The 20,919-nt window shown below is 37.4% G+C and overlaps 1 protein-coding gene across 1 annotated transcript; it reads right to left on the reverse strand.

The window, feature by feature from the left end:
• Nucleotides 1–8,475: 8,475 nt before the first annotated feature.
• Nucleotides 8,476–20,796, reverse strand: LOC127958656 (tumor necrosis factor alpha-induced protein 2). The gene is made up of 13 exons (XM_052557572.1): nt 20,603–20,796; nt 16,757–17,286; nt 16,253–16,473; nt 15,141–15,915; nt 13,698–13,812; nt 13,479–13,589; nt 13,245–13,345; nt 12,911–13,021; nt 12,351–12,486; nt 11,967–12,089; nt 11,732–11,887; nt 11,392–11,513; nt 8,476–9,619 (listed from the first exon to the last, which is right to left on the reverse strand). The coding sequence occupies exons 2-13, from the start codon at nt 17,269–17,271 to the stop codon at nt 9,301–9,303; spliced, it is 2,805 nt and encodes a 934-aa protein (XP_052413532.1). The 5' UTR covers nt 17,272–17,286; nt 20,603–20,796; the 3' UTR covers nt 8,476–9,300.
• Nucleotides 20,797–20,919: the final 123 nt, after the last annotated feature.

Raw genomic sequence — 20,919 nt, forward strand, 5'->3', positions numbered from 1 at the left:
GTTCTGTTTGACGATTGTTTTTAAGGTTTTCTGAACCAGAAACTCAACTATTTTCTGAAATTCTCCATCTGTGGTCCTTGGAGAGTCTTTAGCCACTTAAACTCTCCTTCTCACCATGCATTAGGACGATATAGACACATGTCCTCTTCCAGGCAGATTCATAACATTTTCAGTTGATTGGAAAATCTTAATTATTGCCCTGATGGTGGAAATGGGAATTTTCACTGCTCTAACCCTTTTTTTTAAAGCCACTTCACCAATTTTTGAAGCGCCGTTATCTTTTGCTGCACATCATAAATATATTCTTTGGTTTTTCTCATTGTGATGGATGATTTGTTTTCCCTCCTCTTTATATTTCTTTGAAACAGGTATCCATGGCTAGATAATTTCATGTTTATAATCATGCTGAAGTGCTCAAAATTATGAATATGAATGGGAATTTTCCTCAAGATATTTTACTCATAAGAATTTCTGGGGGGGTGGGGGGGTGGGGGGCAATAATTGTGTCCAAAGAGTATTTGAGAAAAACCTTTATTTCATAATGGTATTCCCCCCGTTTTAAATGCTTATTATCCAATAAAAGGATACATTTTTGTGAATTTTTGAAATAAAAGATCAAAATGATTAACAATGCAGATGTATTTTTACAGCCTTCTTTGATCATATTTACCAAGGGGGCTGATATTTTTGGCCACGACTGTACATAATTCTTTCATATATTAAGTTTGCACAGTTGCACACATATTTCGATCGACTTGTCTTGATAGGTTGCATTCATGAGTAAGGGCAGGACTGGCCTGCAGGAAGCCCTCTTCATCATCCAAGGGTTAAGTGCCTTGCTCTGGGCCGCAATGACAGTGAACAAAGGAAGGGCAGTGACATTAGAACCAACCATTCTCGCCTGCAAATCTGCAATCTTTGTGGGCACACAATGTCAACATCCTCAGAAGGCTCATTTGGGATTAGAACTAGTAAGATCTGCTGTGAACTGTATGCTTTAAGGTTAAAAGAGAGTGTTTTTGACTAGATAAAAAATGAGAGAATGACGTGTGTAGCTGTATCCGCTCTACTTTTGTGATCAACTGTATCTTTACACATGGGCTTGTAGTGGCAGTTTTTGTATGTTTCCAGTTGTAGTGATGTGTAAATGTGTGTGTGTGCTTGGGTGTGTGTGCCTGATGTCTTGAGTTTTGTACTGTTTCAGACCCACGCTACAGTTTCCTGCGGGACGTCCTTTCTAACTGGTTGGCTGATGAAGCAAGGGCCTGTTTGCGTAAATATCCATGAAGTCATGTGTGATGGGGCAGAGGTCAACTGACCAATGCAATATTTCAGAATGCATGCTATTGTTTCTTTTTCTCGTTTACTCTCTCTCCTTCTCCCATGTCCTCCCTGTTCCTCTGTTTCCTAGCTTCTTTTCAGGAAGGCTTTCCTTCTCCTTCTACCCTAGAGACATTATAAATTAACGCATGCCTCTAAGTCGCAGACATGTTTTTGGCTGTGCTCAGCTCTCAGGTGGACTGTCAAAGGTCATGAAAATGGCATATGTGTTTAAGTTAGTGTCTGTTTACATGCAATTTTTCAGCCTCTTGAATTCATCCAAGGCAACTAAACAAAAGGTCTTTGTCAGGATAAGAGCTCTTCCAAGTTTATTCTTGTATATTTGAATAATAGGTCCTAGATTGTTCAAAGGACAGTACAAAAGAACCACCCAAAATACAAATCTCCCGCTGACCCCTCTTGACCAGCTATATGAAATCACATCAAAATGAACCATATTAACCAATCAGATTGCTCCTTTAAGGTTTAACAAGCTTATTATCCTCAGTATCTTTATTATCTATATATATATCTACATTAGTTTTCTGTAATCATTCATGTTTACACACTCAAGTCCAGCCTTTAAACCATAATAAACAAATTTTGTTAAATTCTGTTCCTTGGAATTCATCTGCTTCTAGACAGCTGTCATCAGCCAGGGGCCTGGGGCCCAATGGAGGGCCTCAGCAGTCTTCCAAGTGGGCCTCATGTTGACATAATTATTTAGAATAAGAAAAATCTAGAATTTAACCAAAACAATTACAAATCAAAATATTTAGTTAATAAAATATTAGTCGTTTGTCTTTAAAGAACCAGGATGTCTACATTTTGAAACCTGTGAATACACGAGGAAGCCTTATAAGTTAAAAGTGTGATTTCTAGACTCGGTGGGCATTTGTATAATAATTTACACTTACATATACAGTACAGAGCAAAAGTTTGGACACACCTTCTCATTCAAAGAGTTTTCTTTATTTTCATGACTATGAAAATTGTAGAGTCACACTGAAGGCATCAAGGGCTATTTGACCAAGAAGGAGAGAGAGTGATGGGGTGCTGCGCCAGATGACCTGGCCTCCACAGTCACCGGACCTGAACCCAATCGAGATGGTTTAGGGGTGAGCTGGACCGCAGACAGAAGGCAAAAGGGCCAACAAGTGCTAAGCATCTCTCGGGGAACTCCTTCAAGACTGTTGGAAGACCATCAGGTGACTACCTCCTGAAGCTCATCAAGAGAATGCCAAGAGTGTGCAAAGCAGTAATCAAAGCAAAAGGTGGCTACTTTGAAGAACCTAGAATATGACATATTTTCAGTTGTTTCACACTTTTTTGTTATGTATATAATTCCATATATAATTCCACATGTGTTAATTCATAGTTTTGATGCCTTCAGTGTGAATCTACAATTTTCATAGTCAAGAAAATAAAGGAAACTCTTTGAAACTTTTGGTCTGTACTGTAAGTATAAATGTAATTGATATTATAACGGGTAGAAACTGTAGTAAAACTGTACTACATATATTTTACAAATATATTACAAATATATTACATACACACTGATCCTTCACCCTTTCCAGTAAATATCAAACAACTGGAAACAAATATTGTTGCGGTCTTTCAGGTCAAAATAGTTTGTTAACCTCTGCTTTAGACTTTAACTTCCTATAACAGCATTTATATTTCAGATAAATTATCTCTGTTTAATCTCGTCTAGTATACATTCTGTATTTCAATTCATGTATTTGCTAGTTTGTTAAAACTCTGAATCAAAATCAATGATTTGACATGAAAACAAACATAAAACATTAAAACATACAGATAGTTGTTGTGCTTGGCAACATTAAATAACTGACTGCCCATCTGAGAAGCCTGTGTCCTATAACGCTGTGCTCTCGTTACACCAAGTAAATTCCACTTAAATCAGTATTTCATTTCACTTTATTTATTTGGTAAGTAGCCATTTAAAAAAGGGAGTTAATAGGCTGTACAGTCAACCCCTAATTTGGTTCTAAGGTCCTGATCGCACCTCATTTGACGGTAATGATTGCATGACTGCATTATTCCAGACATATTATTGTATGATTCTATAAAAATTATACTATGGTCTGCTAGGGTTCAGGTAACTTTAACATACAGTCAGCTTTAAAAGTAAACTCTCTTCTGGCAAGAGTTCAGTGGGTTTAGATGTTTTCGAGTTGTGCTGATGACGCGGTCCGACTTCCTGTAGATTGACAGCCTAAGACAAACACTACACACACATTCATCTGCCTACAGGTGTAAAAGGGGCAAAGTTCAGAGCACAGAAAGGAAAGGGGAGATAAGAGAGTGCATGTTGTCTTGAGTCTGAGAGAAAAGAAGGGAAGTTGTACCAGTGCTCGTGTGTGTGAGAAGTACAGTGAGAGTTTAAGAGCACTGTGCTCTCCTCACAAAATTGACCTCTATAACTTCCTGTTGACTTTAAACTAATGTGAAACTGACTTCAGGGCAATATATTTAAGATGATCTATTGCTCAGTTATGTAATATTGAGAGTATTCAGTCGTAAAAGGAAGAGAGAGATTATTCAATTGTTTGTCTATTCTAAGAAATTTCAACAGTGGGAATTTCTGTTCTCCGTTAAACCCACCAAACACACTCACCCACCCTCAGCTTCTTTCTGCAGCTATAGAATACCTATTAATAGGACCGTCTAGCCTTTTTTTCCTTTTTCTTGGAGCTCTCAAGTTGTTTTGCTGTAAGTCATACACTCTGACATCCTATACCCATAGTGTTTGTGCATTGTTGTACAGTTGGTTTGTATTAAAATAGTATGTGGCATATTTCAGATACATGTTTTACATCCTGTGTGTATATAAGTCTGTTGCCTGCCAGGTTGGCTTTGGGGATGTGTTGTCATAAATAAAGCACTTTGTGCGCACTCAGAGACATAAACCATTTGTGTGCTGTATTCCCATGGTTATTCAGATGTCACCAGTGTTTATTCCAAGGAAGAGCCTCATCAGCCACCTCACCGTCTGTTTATGGTGTCTCTGACATCACTATCAGGATTTCTGGAGCTCTTTTCAGCTTTACGCCCAAGGAAGATGTGCTGGCATTAGTCACTAATATTCCTGTCTCTTAAATGTAATGTTTCATAAAAGGATGTGTCTCATTCATGAGCATTAAATCAGAATTAAAGGAAGCCCTGAAAAAATTACCAGATTCAAATGGTTTCCAAACAAACAAAAAAAAAAAACACAGAAGAATTAAACAAATGTGTATGTTTATTTTGAAACACCTTTTCTCTCTCAGAAACTGCTTGTACATTTTTGTAAGAATTACAAAGAAATAGCAGGTAACACACTTAATTAAGCATTACATTTAGAAGTAGAAAGACTGAAATAATATTTTCTTGTGAAACATAATCTGTGTTTTATTTACAACTTTGAAAAATCTTTTTTAACATTACATCCCTGAAAAAAAGTTATATATTTAAAATGTATTTGTATACAGTTCAAAACTATTAACATATTTATTGACATATCACTTGAGACTCACTGATATAAAAAAAATATAATTAAACTTTACTTGGAGTATTTGTGCACAATGCATATTTCTTAATATTTAGCCTAAAATGTGTTTTAATGTCACTATTGAGGAGGACTATATGATCTTTGGATAATATTGGTCTTTAAATGCATATTTATATTGCATATTATTTTTTTAAACACTTTGTAAAGCAGTAACACAGTACACTGTACATAACACACAACGTGTATGTGTGTGTGCAAGTGATGTTTTTTTCTGATAAATAAGGATGTCCTGTTTGCTTAAATACACACCTCCATTGTTCACCATAAGTGGTGGCACAGAGGTGAATAACTGACTGACTTTTTATCCTCAGGAGAGAGGAATGCATGAGTGTATGTTTGTGTGTGTGTGTGTGTGTGTGTGTGTGTGTGTGTGTGTGCACGAGCACACATGTGTAGTTGGTTGTTATGTCATGTCATGTTATTCAACAAGCTTGTTTGGGTGTTCATATGTGTCTACATCACATATGCCTATAGGGCTCTGATACAAATCATTTTCCAAAACACTCAAACAAACAGCTAAAAAAAATATGTGTGTGTACCGTTGGGCAGAAGGGAAGGAGAGTTCATGACCAAGCCTAAAGGTGAGCAGCACTCCCAAAACAAACACACGGTTAGGTACTGACAGTTCCTACAGCCATCTGTAATGAAAGGAAAGCTGCTTCTGGGAAATCCATTGTAATATTCCTATATTCCGTTGCCACTGATTAGAATGTCTGATGAAGTAATTAAGTTGTTGTCAGCTGGAGCCTGGAGCCAATAGCAGGTGTCCATTACAGAGGGCGGGACTTATCACTTCAGGGACGAAAGGTTTCTTTAGTTTAATCAACATCACACGACAATGAAAAATTAGATGCTGGATAGACTAGATAGACCACTACAATTTGATATTTACATTGAATACAGGGAAATATTTTTCATGTTGTCTATTTTTTTTTTTTATTAAATGCCTCCAAAATAATGTAGTTTACTGAAATCATCAATAAAGCAATAGTTCACCCAAAAATGAAAATGTACTCACCCTTAGGCCATCCAAGATGGATCATTTTCAAAATCAAGGGAAAATTATATTTTTTAAAAATCAAATTTGCATATTGTTCTAAATACAGTTTCATTGTTAAGCAATGTTTTTGGCATAAGTATGCATTTTTTTGTATAAAATAGAAATAATTTTATTGGTGTCCCCTGATTTCATGTCAGCCCTGTTACCCTCATCTAAAAACCATTGTAAAATAAAGTACATTCAAGTGACATCATTTCTAGGAGGCTATATCATCTCTCAATGAGGATTCCAACACTTCAAACACAAGTATATTTCCCTCACTCCTCTCTATATATTTTTTTTGTGTGATTATTTATGAAGCTTGACTGAGGGTGGCCATCAGGCATAGTCAATACTCTTACCATTTTTAAAATGTGAATTTAAACAATTTTTTCTTACATTTAATATGATCAATATCTACAAGTAAAATCCTTTCAAAATGTACAATATGTGCTTTTGTGAACTTGACTATTAGCTAGGAATTATCAATAGTCAAATCATCAAACCTGTTCGGCCCTGTTACTTTTTTCAGGGTAACAGGTTTTGACATTTGGGTAACAGGGATGACATAGATTAGGTGTCACCCTGTTTTTAAAGATTGTCTGTGAAAAATGCAAACATGTTTAAAGGTCACCCTGGCTGTATTGTTGAGCTAATGCCTCTATTATTCAGTGGCATATGAGCATGAGTTACATTTTAATCTGTATTATTGTTATTGGTAAACTTTTACCGGGATAGTATAATCAGTCTCAATAAAACTCTGTTTTCCCCTAACTCATTGTCAATAATGCATCATGTAAATTAAATTACAAATAAGAGCATGTTCAAGAAAGTCAAGATTTTGGTCTGGTTTCAGATGACCACAGAAAGACCAAGATCTGTTCATCTTCCTTGCCTAATAATTGAACCAGATCAGTATATTTGAAGTTCTGTTAGGGTACACAGACAAACAGAATCAGAATCAGATGGACGCATTATTTAATTACAACAACCTTAAAACATTAGCTCGTCTAGAAATGTAATGCGCTAATAAATTAATGATGAACTGAACTGCTATTGTCATACAACTATGCCAGGTGCAAAACAATATAATGCAATTTAAAATGGTAAAACTGTACAGCATAATGTAAACGCATATGTGCAGTGTGCTGAAAAATGTGTGTCCTATCATCCTTGTTACTCTAATCAGTCCTGTGACTATGACGTCAATCCTGTTACTGTCGTCAATTTCATAAAAACTGTAAAAAATTATATTTGATACAGCCTTCCAGGTTTTTCCCTTGTTGTAACTTGAACTATATTTTATTTTGGACAAATCCTTTTTTAAATATATCTCTTGTAAAAAAAAATATATATATATATATATGTATTCTTAATTGGCATGAATTTCTCCAAAATTATGATGTTCTTGGTCATATGAATGACAAATATAAAAAGAAAAAAAGAAAATCTAACTATGAAACAATCCTGGAGAAAAGAGGGACTAAAATGTTGCTCATGTATGTGGAAACATAGTTAGTTCTAATTAAACTATAGCCTAACACTTTGGTAACATGTCAGTAACAGGGTTGACAAAAATACCAAAACATGAGGTAGAAAAATAGTCATAAAATAATAAATTACATAGCCTGAGATCGCACAGTGCAATTTCTTGTCATTTTAATCTGACTTAATTTCACGGGTTTTTAAATTTTTTTTTTTTACTTATTTTTTTATTTTCCACGTTCAAAAGGAACCAATTTTGTGGAATGACCTTTATCTACCCTCATGTTGTTTCCTTGTTTCAACTTTTTTTTTTTCACACAATGAAAGTCAACAGAACAACAAAACAACACTGGACTACACTGACTTTTACTATATAAACATACATAAATACATTTTCGGGATGCACTGAAAAGAAGAAAGTCAATGATATGTAAATAATGATCAAATCTGTGATGTTTTGTGCTGAACTACATCAGTGGCATTCGAGAAAATCCAGCAGACTTCACTTACCTTATTCACATGTGTCTTTTGTACAAGTGTGTGCGTCCTTCTCCGAATATAGTTTGTTTGGGATAAAACAGGGTTGTTGTGTTGGAAAGGAAGTGGCCGCCTGTGGTGGTGTGTATACTTGGCTCTGATAAGAGGACTCGTTTGGCACCTCTCAGAACAACAGGAATAGACCAGTTACCCAAAACATCCCTAAGGTGACGGACAGGAGAGCTCAACCGCAGCTCAAGCCAAACCCAAACTGCACACAGCTCAGTGAAACCTGAGAGGAACCTAACTGTCACTGAAAATCTAGAATTAACCGCACTTACTCATAGAACATTTATGATCTAAATGGCATAGAGTGAAAAAGATATCAGCACTCCAGTTTGGGGTCATTAGTATTAATAACAAGGAAATATAAATTATATTTAAAAAAATATTTCAATTGAAAAACTGTATTATTTCATTTTGGATCAAATAAATGCAGCCTTGGTGGGAATTAAAGACATCAAAAGCATTTAGAAAAGCTTACTGACCCACACTTCTGAGAACAAAAACCAAAGAAAAGTCTTAAAGAGAACAATAGCAATTTTATTACAATATAATTAGTTTCCCAGTCAATGGGGCTTTATTTCTTATTTACCTGAAACAAAAACACACTAGCATTTAATTCATGACAGATTTCAGATCTCAACTCAGATTTGAACAGTGATGAGACGTGAAAAGAAATGAGATGTACAGAATCCTAAACTTTAGTACAAAAAAAAAGAACTAAATCGGAGGAATTAACATTCACATTCTTTAAATGTTGCACTCTCAAAATCTGAAATGTAGCTGTTTATGCACTGTAGAACTGTACCTGGTGTTTGACATCATGTACATGCATCTGCTCTGTGTGTGGTTTCATGTTAAGCTAAAGCAGTGTTCTGAACACAGCCTGCACTAATGAAAATTTCAGCATGTGCCCACTCTACAGTGATGAGTTTCCTGCCGCTCCTTTCAAATCATGTGGCTGTTCACACGACAGAGGTCCAGCTAGTCAGTATACAGCAGTCCACTAACAGCCTGTATAAAGCGAGGGAGAATTATAGATCATTTCCCATCCTTTGAAGTGTCCACTGACTTATTCCGCTCCAGCTGTGCTCTGAAGGACAAGTATTGTTGTGATTTTACTTTTGCTGTCATAACCTCATGTTATCCTGCTTTTTGACTGGGATCTGACCACATTTATCTAGTCTGGATCAACTGACTCAGTGCACTTTTTATGCCATTTTTTGCTAAATATAATACTGAGTTTATTATGTAATACAAAGTGATGCTGTGTATTAATCGTTTATTGTGTCTTTTTTAAATATCAGGATGCTATGTGTTGTAGTTATGCTGCACTTCTTTATTTTTAAGGTTCAGTAAAGGACTTTGCGTGGTTTGAATGTGGTCTGTCGTCGACATGTTTCTCATTTCGACTCCTGTTGCGGTGACGGTGCGGCCGGGCACTGGCGACCCACGATGACACAGTCAGACCGAAACGGATCAGAACCAACCCCAGACAGGACATGTCTTTGGCCACTGCGATTTCAGAGAAGAGGGCACGATCTCGGGGCAGATTGATGGAGCTGTCGCTGTTCTCCAAGTCACGGACAACAGCTAAAATCTCCTGACGATCTGTCTGATGCACCATCCCACGGACATTCAACATCGCAGAGATGTGTTTCCTCCTGTGAGGAGGTGAAAAGAGAGAGCGAGGGTCAAATATGTATATGAAATGAACAGCACGAAAAAATATCCAATATCCAAATTTTGCAATACATTACAAAAACTCTAATATTGTCTGATAAATATGGTACAGATATATCATGCATCAAAAAAGATCAGTTTGACTTGATCATATTGTCTTGTCAGTTACACTCATAAATTTGTTTTGATGACGCTTTTTTTAAAGAATCATTTAAACCAAAGTTCGATCAGTTTCCTTTCAAGCCATTATTTAGATCAAGGGACAAAGAGAAACATTGAGATCAAAACAAACCACAAAACCTGTAATATTTCTAAAAGAGCAGTCTGGCATTGATTCAGAGAAAAGTCACGTGAGAAATTTAAGCCAAATGTGTTTCTTTGTAATGATCCCTTGACAGCACTCATGGCTCAAAAAGCAAACTCAGAGTCAGCGCTCTATACTGAGAGGATGGCATGTCCTGCCTATAGATGTGATAGTGTGAGTCTTTGACAGACTTTCACAAAGACAGATAGTTGAAAACAGGAAGCACCACAGCTAAGCACAAAGAGAAGTTAAGTAGCCTCCACTTTTTGGCTTTTGATCTCTAGTTGGTGTGTGTGTTTGTATTCGATTGGAGTGTGGCACCAGTCAGTCTCCTGTGACCTGGCAGGAACAGGAAGTACTCCACAGCCACTTCCTGTCTGCTGAGGAGGGTAGTGCGTCAGCAAGCAGGAGCACTGCCAGCCAGTGACTGACTGCACACTCACACACACTCACACACACACACACACACACACACACACACCTTCATTCAAACAAAAACATTGGACTAAAGTGGGGTCACATCTCATCCATTCCCCTGTTTACTGTCTGCTGTTCCCTCCCGTCCACATAAAGGAAAGTTGGCACTGAGATGGAGCACCACGGTAACTATTTTCAGTCAGACATTCTTAAAATGACCTCAGGAAACAGAGAGGTGTTGTGAAAAATAGTCCTCAAGGAAATGAGAGGGAAACATGTCAGATTTTTCATGAATGAAAGCACTAAGACGACAGAGTTCAGACTCTACCCTTCCGTATGTCTGAAGTGTTCAGCAAAACTGTATTAATGTAATAGTTATGTAAATGGACAAAGTTACATATTAATATACCGAGTTATGTAATAAAGCTAATAAAACATTTCCTTTACAGTTCTATGCTATATAAAATCTACATCCTGTTCTATATTTGGCTTCTGTTTTATAGCGGTTTTTAAAAAAACACATGGTTCCGGTCTTTAAAGTTTATTGGTCAAGTTGCTAAAGGGCCACTCATACAGAATGCATTTTTGAATTCCACCATCACTTTTCTTTGAAAAAGTTTTGCTCATATCTTTTGCAGAATTTTGCGGAACACAGTGTGTTAAAAATGCTAGTAGAAGTTGTTCAACTTCTACGCCTCGTCTCTACATGTTGCGTTTTTTCACATTCCACAGCTTTCCATCATTGTGTGTGAAGTATTATACAGAGCATTTGGTACAGAGTGGAAGTCGAGCAGTTAGTGGATTTGTCTGGAGTGTGATGTGGGTCAGAGTATCTTTGTTTTCTCTCACTCCATGAATGTTTTCATAATTTCAGAGGACATGATAAACCCGGACTGGAGCTGATCAGAGGGTATGTTAGAACCCAAACCATACCATAATGCCATTTCTGTGTATTCCTGCTGGTTTTGGAACCCTTATAGTTGTGACAAACCTCTGCAAGTGGTTTTGATTCATTCTCCTTGGTGGTCTTACCGTATATCTGGAAATTCCTTCACCAAAACCCCGACTTCCATCTGAATAGAGGGAGTGTCCTCCAAAACTATGATGTCAGCAAGGTGAACAATCACACTGTCCAACCAAGAGGAAGTTGATTCCTTAGGAAAGAAAAATAAAAAAATAATAATAAAATAAAGTTTCAATTTGATTTGTAATGGCTTGTTGCAAATCATTTATTTTTTTCTATTGACAGAAAAAGCTGATTTCTTTACCTAACAGTACAGTACCTAAAGGTCCCTCTCAAGGGGATTATCATATTTGGATATCATTTAAGATAGTGTATGGCATAATCTTTATTAAACTTAGTGTCACTGACCAGATCTTTAAAAAGCGCCTTCAGCTGTTTGGCCTCATCCTGCAGACGGAATGCCACTCTCTTCCTCATTTTGAGTGATGTACAGATGACCCGTCCCCTCATGATGGCACGAACATATTCAACCAGGACCCGCCTGTGCACCTCATTCACCAGTGCCTGTTGTCAATCGGATGATCGATTAATCACTCAACCAAACCGTGAGTGTGTGAGATTGCATGTGTGCTCTAAATCGTACCTGATATGGAGGGCAGTCCATTCTGCGGAACTTTTTAAAGTGCTGTTTAATAGTCATCTCAATGCTCTCATAGGCCTCAGTGTTTTCCAGCCACTTCCTCTTCACCAGCTTATCAAAGAATGGCTGGAATCATGTCAGAAAATCATCAGTGAATGCTTTAAGTCAGACATGTTTCATAACGTCTTTAATTGATTTTTCTATTTCTACTATATGTACATTAACAGACATAGTCACCACTGAAAAGCTACTACTAAATATATTGTAGAAACTACATTTTCTGTAAAGCTGCTTTGCAACAATTTGTATCATGAAAAATGCTATACAGATAAACTTGAATTGAAAAATCGGGGCCAGATGTGAAAACATCATGTGCAAGGGTCTCACCCTGATGTTTTCAAACAGTATGTCCGAGAGAACTTGCACTGACTGGTTAACAATTCGCTCCAGAGATGATTGAGCTCGCTGGGAGACATCCTCACTGCCAAGGGCATCACACAGATGACAGCGCTCCACAAAATTCCTGTAGAGTTGAACACAGGATTTAAAGCCTCCAGTGTTAAATCAACTTCTTCTTTTTTTTTGTCCCATTTCATTTAAAATATTATTTTTAGATTATTTATATTATCCTTGGAAGTCTTTCGTGAACATTGTTTTGAATTACACATTAAGGGTTGAAGGAAATGTCTGTAATAGAACTTAACAGATAATGTTCTTGCAGTAAATTACTGGTAGCTTTTTTTTTCTGATAGTGTTTTTTTATATAATAATTAACCCAGTGTTTTCTAGCAAGATACCTGCATTTTTAGTCAAGGACCTCCAATCTCCAAAACATTAATATGAAAAATATACAGTTCTAAAGACGTTTACACATTTTTATCAGTCCTTAAAAACAGCCAGGCTGGGAGAAGATGGAATAGATAGATACAGTGAATGAGATGTAAAACCTGAAAGGTGGAACACAGTTGACCAGAGCAATGGTCCTGGAGACATAACCATCACCATGATCCCCGAACTCTGACTGTGTGTCATGGAACACCTCAACCTTTCTCTGGAAACTAAATACCACACAGACAAACAAATTTCATAATTTTAGACTTCCCTATTCAAAAGGCAGATTCTTTGAATATAATGTAGGGACAACACAATATCAAAAAGTGGCCAGCCATAGTTGTGAACATGATCTTTATAAAGTAAATATCATTAGATAAATGATATGAGTGCATAAATATTTTTGCTCTGGCTTTTGTCATCCTCAGCATTATAATGTCCCCATCTCACCTGTGCAGGAAATCTGCAAGTCCATTCAAGGTACAGCGAGCAACACGAGCACCTAGTGGCTGACTGACAGCTGTCGATCTGTCCAAATCTACCTTCAGCCTCTGAAACAGAATAAGACACACGGATATTAAAAGACCTTATAAATACACCAACACCAACGTTCATTGCCAAATATACAAAGTGGAAGGCATGCATACAGTAATGACTGTCCATGTGTGGGATTGATGGTTTTACCTGTATAACAGAACCGGCGAGGCCAGACTGATACTCTTCAATGTGCAGCGTCTGAGCCCATCGCTTTTCTTCATCATTCAAAACTTGCGAGAGCTCCGTAGTCATCTTGTCCTGCATACACACATAATGGATATTATTTTAACACATTGGATATTATGTTGTTTCCAGAGATTAATTATTGATGCATAATTTGACTAAAAATTTCTCTAAAAGTGTTACCCAAACGGTTTCGACGCAGTCCTGTTCCAGCCGGTCTATGACATCTTCAGGCAGTAGAGGTTCAAGAGCTTCACACACTATAGTGCCCATTGCTCCAACTGTAGCCAGGACATCCCTATGGGACACTAACCATCAGAACTAGTGCATGTCTGTGTGTCCATAAGTGTCCAGCATGTCCAAGTACTTTTGTGTATTTATGTTGTTCAGTGTTGGGAAATTAACAACCTAATTACAATCCACCAACAATTCCTGCCGGTACTGGGACTCAAACCCACAACCTTCTGGTAATAAATCCTTATGACTCTCAAACCATTAGGCCACAACTGTACAAATCAATAAATAAAATTTAACAGTCTAATGATATAATATTTAATTGAATCAGAGTTGTATGTTTGCTGGCACCAAAACAACATGGGGGTTTGAATGAATGAACAATCTTAATTAGGGTGATGTCTACTCTTAAAAATAAAGGTCCCAAAAAGGAAAAAAAAATCCTTAGTCTGAAGAACATTTTAATAATGTAAGGAAATTTTTTTCCCACCTTGTGTGCCATGGAAAGGTTTCAGGGATGTTCAAGGTTCTTTGTGGAACCATAAATGCTAATAAATAAATGTTATTTTTAAGAGGGTCTCAAACTAGAACAGCCAAACACAACAACAGCTTCCTATTTTACATAACTGAGTCAAAAACTGAAGGCCATACATGATTAGCTGATTCATTAGTCTAATAGTCAAGGGGCTTATTTCCACATAAAATTAAAGAACACTGTGACAAGCTCTTCTTTACATTTTTTTTTTGTTAATTTCCAGAAACTCTTCTTAACTGCACACGCTGACCTTTATTTTTTCAAGCAGTGCCAAAATAAAAGTGTTATATTCCATTACTAAAATACAGGAAAATATCTCTTTAATTTAGTAATATTAACTTACCAAAAAAAATTTATATATATATTTTTTTTTTAATATTTTGCTCTTTATGCTTTCAACTCTTATGTTAGAATGAATCCATCTCTTCAATGTCACAAATGAGATAAAGAGAGATGACCATATATGTAGGTGTGTCCATTTGATTATTCCCTTAGCTGAGACATTACTTAAAAAAAAAAGTGATGTACAGCAGTATTTTTGTCTACTTGTTCTATTTTCAAATCATGCATTCAATTTTTATTTAAGTGCTATCAAGCTACTGAAAAATACAGGAAAACTTAGTAGTGTGGCTACTTTTAGTATACAAGACTGACCGTTGTTGTGGCTGTGCACAGTAATTCTCCCAGGTATTCAGTACCGTTGTTGAGCATTCTAATAAACAATGCATCTGATATTAATAGACCTGAGCTCATTCTTCCACTGGGTCATTAAACCAAGTGGAATGTGACTGCAGGAAAGGTGTGTGTAAAACTAGAAAACACACCTCAACGTGTATGTGTACATGTGCAAAAAATACCTGTTGTAAATATTGTAGATCCAGTCCAGCAGTGAGTATGTGTCTGTGATCTGAATGGGTCCACTAGTGATGGTCTTCAGTCGTTTAGCAACAGCCCTGTGGTAACTCTGCATGTAGACCTGAAACACACCAAACTCCTCGGGATAAACCGCCACCACATTTCGACGTGCCGCATCCATATCCTCCACCAGTCTTCCCCTCAGTCGCTCCAAATACATGCCCATCTGCCCTGCGGCGATGCCCCCTGGTTGTGGAAGACACCAGTCAGCTGCCTCTCCCACAGCCTCCACCCACCTTTGACGCAGTCTCCTGGGACGCTTGGAAGGCCGGCAATGGTCTTCGGATTGGTTACCAGTCTGGACATTGGACTGGGCCTCTTGCCGCAGGGCCCAAACCTTGTCAGCCTGTTCTTCCTGTTGAATGACCAGCACCACTAGGCCAAGCTGAGGCCCGCTGCAGGGTTGACGTAGCGACTCCCTCACCACATCCCACATCTCTGTCTGAAGAGCCTCGTAAAGCAGCTCAACATCTTTCACTTTGCGCAGCCCAGCGTCCCACATGCTTGGGCCTGAATCCTTACTGCCTGAACCAGCCAACAGGGGGAGCCAGGGAGATGACATGAGTGTAGGAGGAGGTATGTTACTGGGTGTGGTTGAAGTGGGTGTGGTTTGTGTCAAGAGGGAGGGGTCAAGTTCACACTCCCTCTCAAGCTCTTGGATGTGCGTGTCGGCAAGCAGTAGGTCTCTCTGATTAACTAACTGTAAGATCTCCAGCACTGTGAGAGAAAGCGAGAGGTTGAGTAGTGTTACTTATCATTTACAGCCATGTGTTTAATCACTTGATGTTTTGTTGTCTTTGGAACAGGCTGTACAATGACATGGTTATCAGGTAGGATCTGCTGCACAAAGAAAGTGTATCATTTCCTGACTCTGTAAAAGTTTTTCTTGATTGCCAGTGACTCACAGGGACTTTTGGATCCTGATACTGCTCATTAAGAGCTAGGTGTTATGGGTCAGATATGGAGACCCCTGACTGTGAACAGTTACACTTTCTACATGCCATAAAAAATACAAACAAGTACAGACATAACAAAAGCAAAAATGTGGTTGTACCTGATAGTGGCTCCCTGCGTTTGACTGGTGGTTCTTCTTCTACTGACTCTTCGTCGTCTTCCTGTGAACTGCGGTTTGTTAGCGAGTCCCCTCTGAGTTTGCTCAGACTGACTATTCGTAGGAATGAGGGACGTCTGCGACTGTCTTCTTCATTTTCAGTGGACAGATCACCTGTTGGTAGACTATCTCTACGGTCACTCTCCTTGCGACGGCCGGCCAACCTGAGGAGAGAAGATGCATTTTAAAAAATGTCCTTTCGAATACCTTCACAACAACTGCAGAAATAATGATCTCTGTCACACTGATTCTCAACTGGTTGGTTTCAGTTATGGTCTGAAAAAAAATGCTACATAATTTCATAGAAATGAAACATTCCTCACTATAATATCATTAATACAACAAAATAAAATAATAAAAACAATGTTTTAATTTAGTGTGGGAAACAATTTGGAAGCATAACTACTGAGATCCACTTCTAAATAATATGCATATTACCATTCTCACCTCAGTAAAGTCATGATCTCCTCTGAGGCTCGTCGATAGTTCGTTTTTTTCTTTCCTGAGGCGGGTGTTGCTGGGAGAGTGGCACTCCGTAATGATGGAGTGGTGCCCCACATGTTTCTTCCGGTCATACGCAGGCCTTTGCCTAATTTGCCAAGGGTCTTCAGTGGTGACGAGCCACAGAATCGTTCCAGAGTTCCTCTCTTTTCTTTCGATCCCTCAGTGACCTTTGACCCTCCATGCTGTTCTGCGTTTGCCTCATTCTCCAGTGCTTCGCTCACCTGAGATGATCTCTGGTAGTCTTGTCCATTCTCCCAGACCCCACCTTCTTCATTATTCCACCCCATGCTTGCCCACGCCCCCTCAAATGGATTCAGATCGGATGGTGGTAGAATGAGTTCCCCGTTGCTGTGGTTACTCTTTAGGACGAGTTCACCATTAGTGAAATTACTCTTTTGGAGATCACCATTGCTGTGGTTACTTTTGATCCTCCTGGGCAGCCTTTTGAGGATGGGCATCCTGTCACTGATTAACTAGAAGACAAAACGGACGTTGTAACATAGGTCTCCGTAAAATCTGATCTCATGTAATTGAAAAACATTGGTTGTGAGCATGTCAGAATTAATGCTGCAGCTCATATGATATATGGACTAATCCCCATAGCATAAATCAATTACCACATATCAGATCAACAGTATACAGGTGGAGCTGGGGAAGGTGAAGGGTATCGTATTTTTCGGACTATAAGTTGCACCTAAGTATAAGTCGCATCAGTCCAAAAATATGTCATGACGTGGAAAAAAACATATATAAGTCGCACTGGACTATAAGTCGCATTTATTTAGAACTAAGAACAAAGAGAAAACATTACAGTCTACAGCTGCAAGAAGGCGCTCTATGTTTTCAGGGGTCGGCTACAGGAGCACTTTTGAGCAGCATAGAGCGCCCTCTCGTGGCTGTAGTCTGTAATGTTTTCTCTTGGTTCATTTCTCTTGGTTCATGTCAAATTAATTTTGATAAATAAGTCGCCCCTGACTATAAATCGCAGGACCAGCCAAATTATGAAAAAAGTGAGACTTATAGTCGGGAAAATACGGTATATGAATCACCCTGTAGCAGATCTATACAGGTGGAGCTGGGGAAGGTGAACGGTACATGAATCCCGTAGCAGATCTATACAGGTGGAGCTGGGGAAGGTGAACGGTACATGAATCCCGTAGCAGATCTATACAGGTGGAGCTGGGGAAGGTGAAGGATTTCTGAAGGGTGCTGCAACTGTTACAGTAAGCAAGAGCCAAGTATTTGAATGTTAAGCAGCGAGCTCATTGGCTTCTGATACAAAAAGAACCAATCATCTGAACCATGTGATAATGTCATTATATCCAATTGAGCTACACCTATTGGACTGCACAACCCAGAGTTTATGGACAGAACATTGAATTTCTATTATGTATCCTGAAGATGTCATATTACAGGTTTTTTCAAACAGTTTGTGTCACATCAGTTACTTATGCTAATTATATTACATTTGAAAATATATATTTTATTGATTATAAATATAGAAATTACTATTAATTTTTATTACATTTACTTGTTAAATTAATTTTAACAAGAATTTCTTGTATATTGTATCATGCCAATAAGCCTTTGTGTCCTGCTTAAAGGTAACCAGAGCTAAACTCTGTTCTTTCTTAAATTACTTTGCCTTGTTGCATTCTCATTGTTCAGTATTCTGCTTAGCTGAATGCATTAACAGCATATGTATGTTTATGTTCTTTAAGGACATTAGCAGTTTTTAAGCTCCTATAATGGAAGCTTCCATCCAGATAGTTTCCTGTCCTCAGTTTCTCAGAACATACACACTCCTTACTCAAACACAAACACCACCACACAAATTCACTTTCTGCAAAGTCTCTCAGGGATTAATAAAGTATTCAACAACAAATTCTACAAAATCTGCCAACTACATGTTATAAAGGTCAGTACTTTAGTAGTAAATCTATCAACAGGTCAACGTTAGGAGCATTCCTTGTACAATTTGAACAAAGACTCCTGAAATATATATTTTAAGATAAAGAGGTGAAGAGAAAGAAGAGAGAGAGCGAGGGAGGAAGGGAGAGGGAGGAAGGTGCTGTTGTGTTGCACACAGTGACCCCTGTGATTGTATTTCAGCATCCCTGCTTTGCATTATTTCTGAGCAGAGTTCCCGTTGTGGTGGTTAAAGACCTGGGCTGGGAACCAAAAGGTTCTAGGTTCAAACTCTTTAGTTTCATCAATCACAAGCATTACCATTGTACTCTTCAGCAAGGCATGTGCGTCAGCTGAATGAATACTTGCATCTTTCACCTAAATCAAAATGACCTATTTGCTTATTTATTGTCTGAATTCCAGGTGGATCTTCTGCAAATATTTTTGTTCTTACATAATTCACAGTACAAGACGGGAAAACATCACTTGTTCATGTTTAGAAAGGAACAATATGTGTATTTCTCTAATAATATGTATGTGTTTAGAGACAGACAAGCATTAAACAAACATTAACAAATGAAAAAAAGTGCACTGCAAAAAATGTCTTTTTCCAGCCAAAAATTTTTTTTCTAGAGGAGTAAAAATGATTGTCGTTTTCAGAAAAAAAAGTCCAAATTAAGTGAGCTTTTGCTTAGAACAAACAAAATAATCTGCCATCAGGGCAAGCTAAATCATTTTTTTTTTCAAACAGAAAACGATTATTTATCTTACTCCATTGGCAAATTATTTTGCTTGTTTCAGGCAAAACTCAATTAAATTTGACTTGTTTTTTTTTTTCAGAAGACAAGACAGTATTTTTTTCTTTTAAAGAAAACCCTTCTTGATTTAAGAATTTTCAGATTTTTGGCTGGAACGAGACAAAAAAAAAAAGTGAAGAAACAGGACTGCAACATAATCTAATAGTCTGGACCAGCACTTAATTATCTATATAAAGGAAATGAAGCACAATGAATTGCTGAGTTTTAGCAAGAACATTTTTTTTGCTTGACAAAAGATTTCAGTCAGCATCAGATAAATATCAGATGAGCAATTAATCAGTAAAATTAACAAGTTAAAAACAAACTAACAAGCAAGCAAACTGAATAATGTAAAGTGATGATCCCTACAGTAGTTATAGATGAATTTCAATAGCATCAACAACAATAACTTGGACTTCTGATGACCCTTCAGAAATATATTGGACAGTTGTTACACATCTGAGAATAGAATCTGACACAGAGTAGTCTGCAGGACATTGGATTATTGTTTTTTTAGTAAAAGCTATAGTCTACAAAATACCTGAGTTGTTTAGTTTGCCAAGCACTAGATGAGGAATTTGGAGTCCATTTTGTTATAAATTAACATTTACATACTTAACTGATTAATTAAACTCAGGATCATCAGTACCTATAATTATTAAATTAATAAAAAATAATAGACTTAAATATTTTTCACATAATTCATATCGTATTTGAGATCAGATCAGGGAACAACAGTACAGTGTATGTGAATAACTAATTAAAATTGTCCTTAAGAGTTTTAGACTCATGTGATGCATTTTTTTTTTCATTTACTGTTCTGTCAAAATATGTTCTTACATACTTAGTATAGTGACTTTTACTTTTTCTCCTTTTTAATTTCATTAGTTTTAATTTTGATATCATGTTGAAGTACATATATAAATCTTAATCTGAAACAATTTTGTGACTAATTTATCATCTCGATTTAGAAAGAAAACTGTAAAACTTAATTTGATTGATTATACAACGAATAATAAAAATCTTAATATATGTATTGATCATAACCCAAACATTTAAGCACAAGGACATATGCATCGCTTACCTTACGCTGCAGTGGGCAGTCAGCTCAGGGCAAATCCATTCCAGTGTCTGTGAGAGTGACAGAGAGCCTATCAGTAAGAGTGTGTGTGTGTCTGTCTCAAAGATTTTGGGGCCTTGTATTGGAATGTCGGAGGCAGCCATTCAGTTTGCTACCAGATGATGATGCATTTTCCTGAGGAAAAAGAGACACCCTCCCTAAATAAACAGAAACACACACATACAACTGTGTGTGTGTATATATATATATATATATATATATATATATATATGTGTGTGTGTGTGTGTGTGTGTGTGTGTGTGTGGGTGGGTGTGTGTGTG

The sequence above is a fragment of the Carassius gibelio genome, chromosome B5 (genome assembly GCF_023724105.1).
Source record: "Carassius gibelio isolate Cgi1373 ecotype wild population from Czech Republic chromosome B5, carGib1.2-hapl.c, whole genome shotgun sequence".
In the NCBI taxonomy this organism is placed as follows: Eukaryota; Metazoa; Chordata; class Actinopteri; order Cypriniformes; family Cyprinidae; genus Carassius; species Carassius gibelio.

What these genes read in the sequence shown, in the direction of transcription:
- LOC127958656 (XM_052557572.1), bottom strand. Translation starts at nt 17,271, where the DNA reads ATGCCCATCCTCAAAAGGCTGCCCAGGAGGATCAAAAGTAACCACAGC. An exon ending in TACTGTTTGAAAACATCAGG is followed by an intron (nt 12,090 to 12,350) that starts GTGAGACCCTTG and finishes ACATGATTCCAG; the next exon opens with CCATTCTTTGATAAGCTGGT. An exon ending in AGGCGCTTTTTAAAGATCTG is followed by an intron (nt 11,514 to 11,731) that starts GTCAGTGACACT and finishes TTCTTTCCTAAG; the next exon opens with GAATCAACTTCCTCTTGGTT.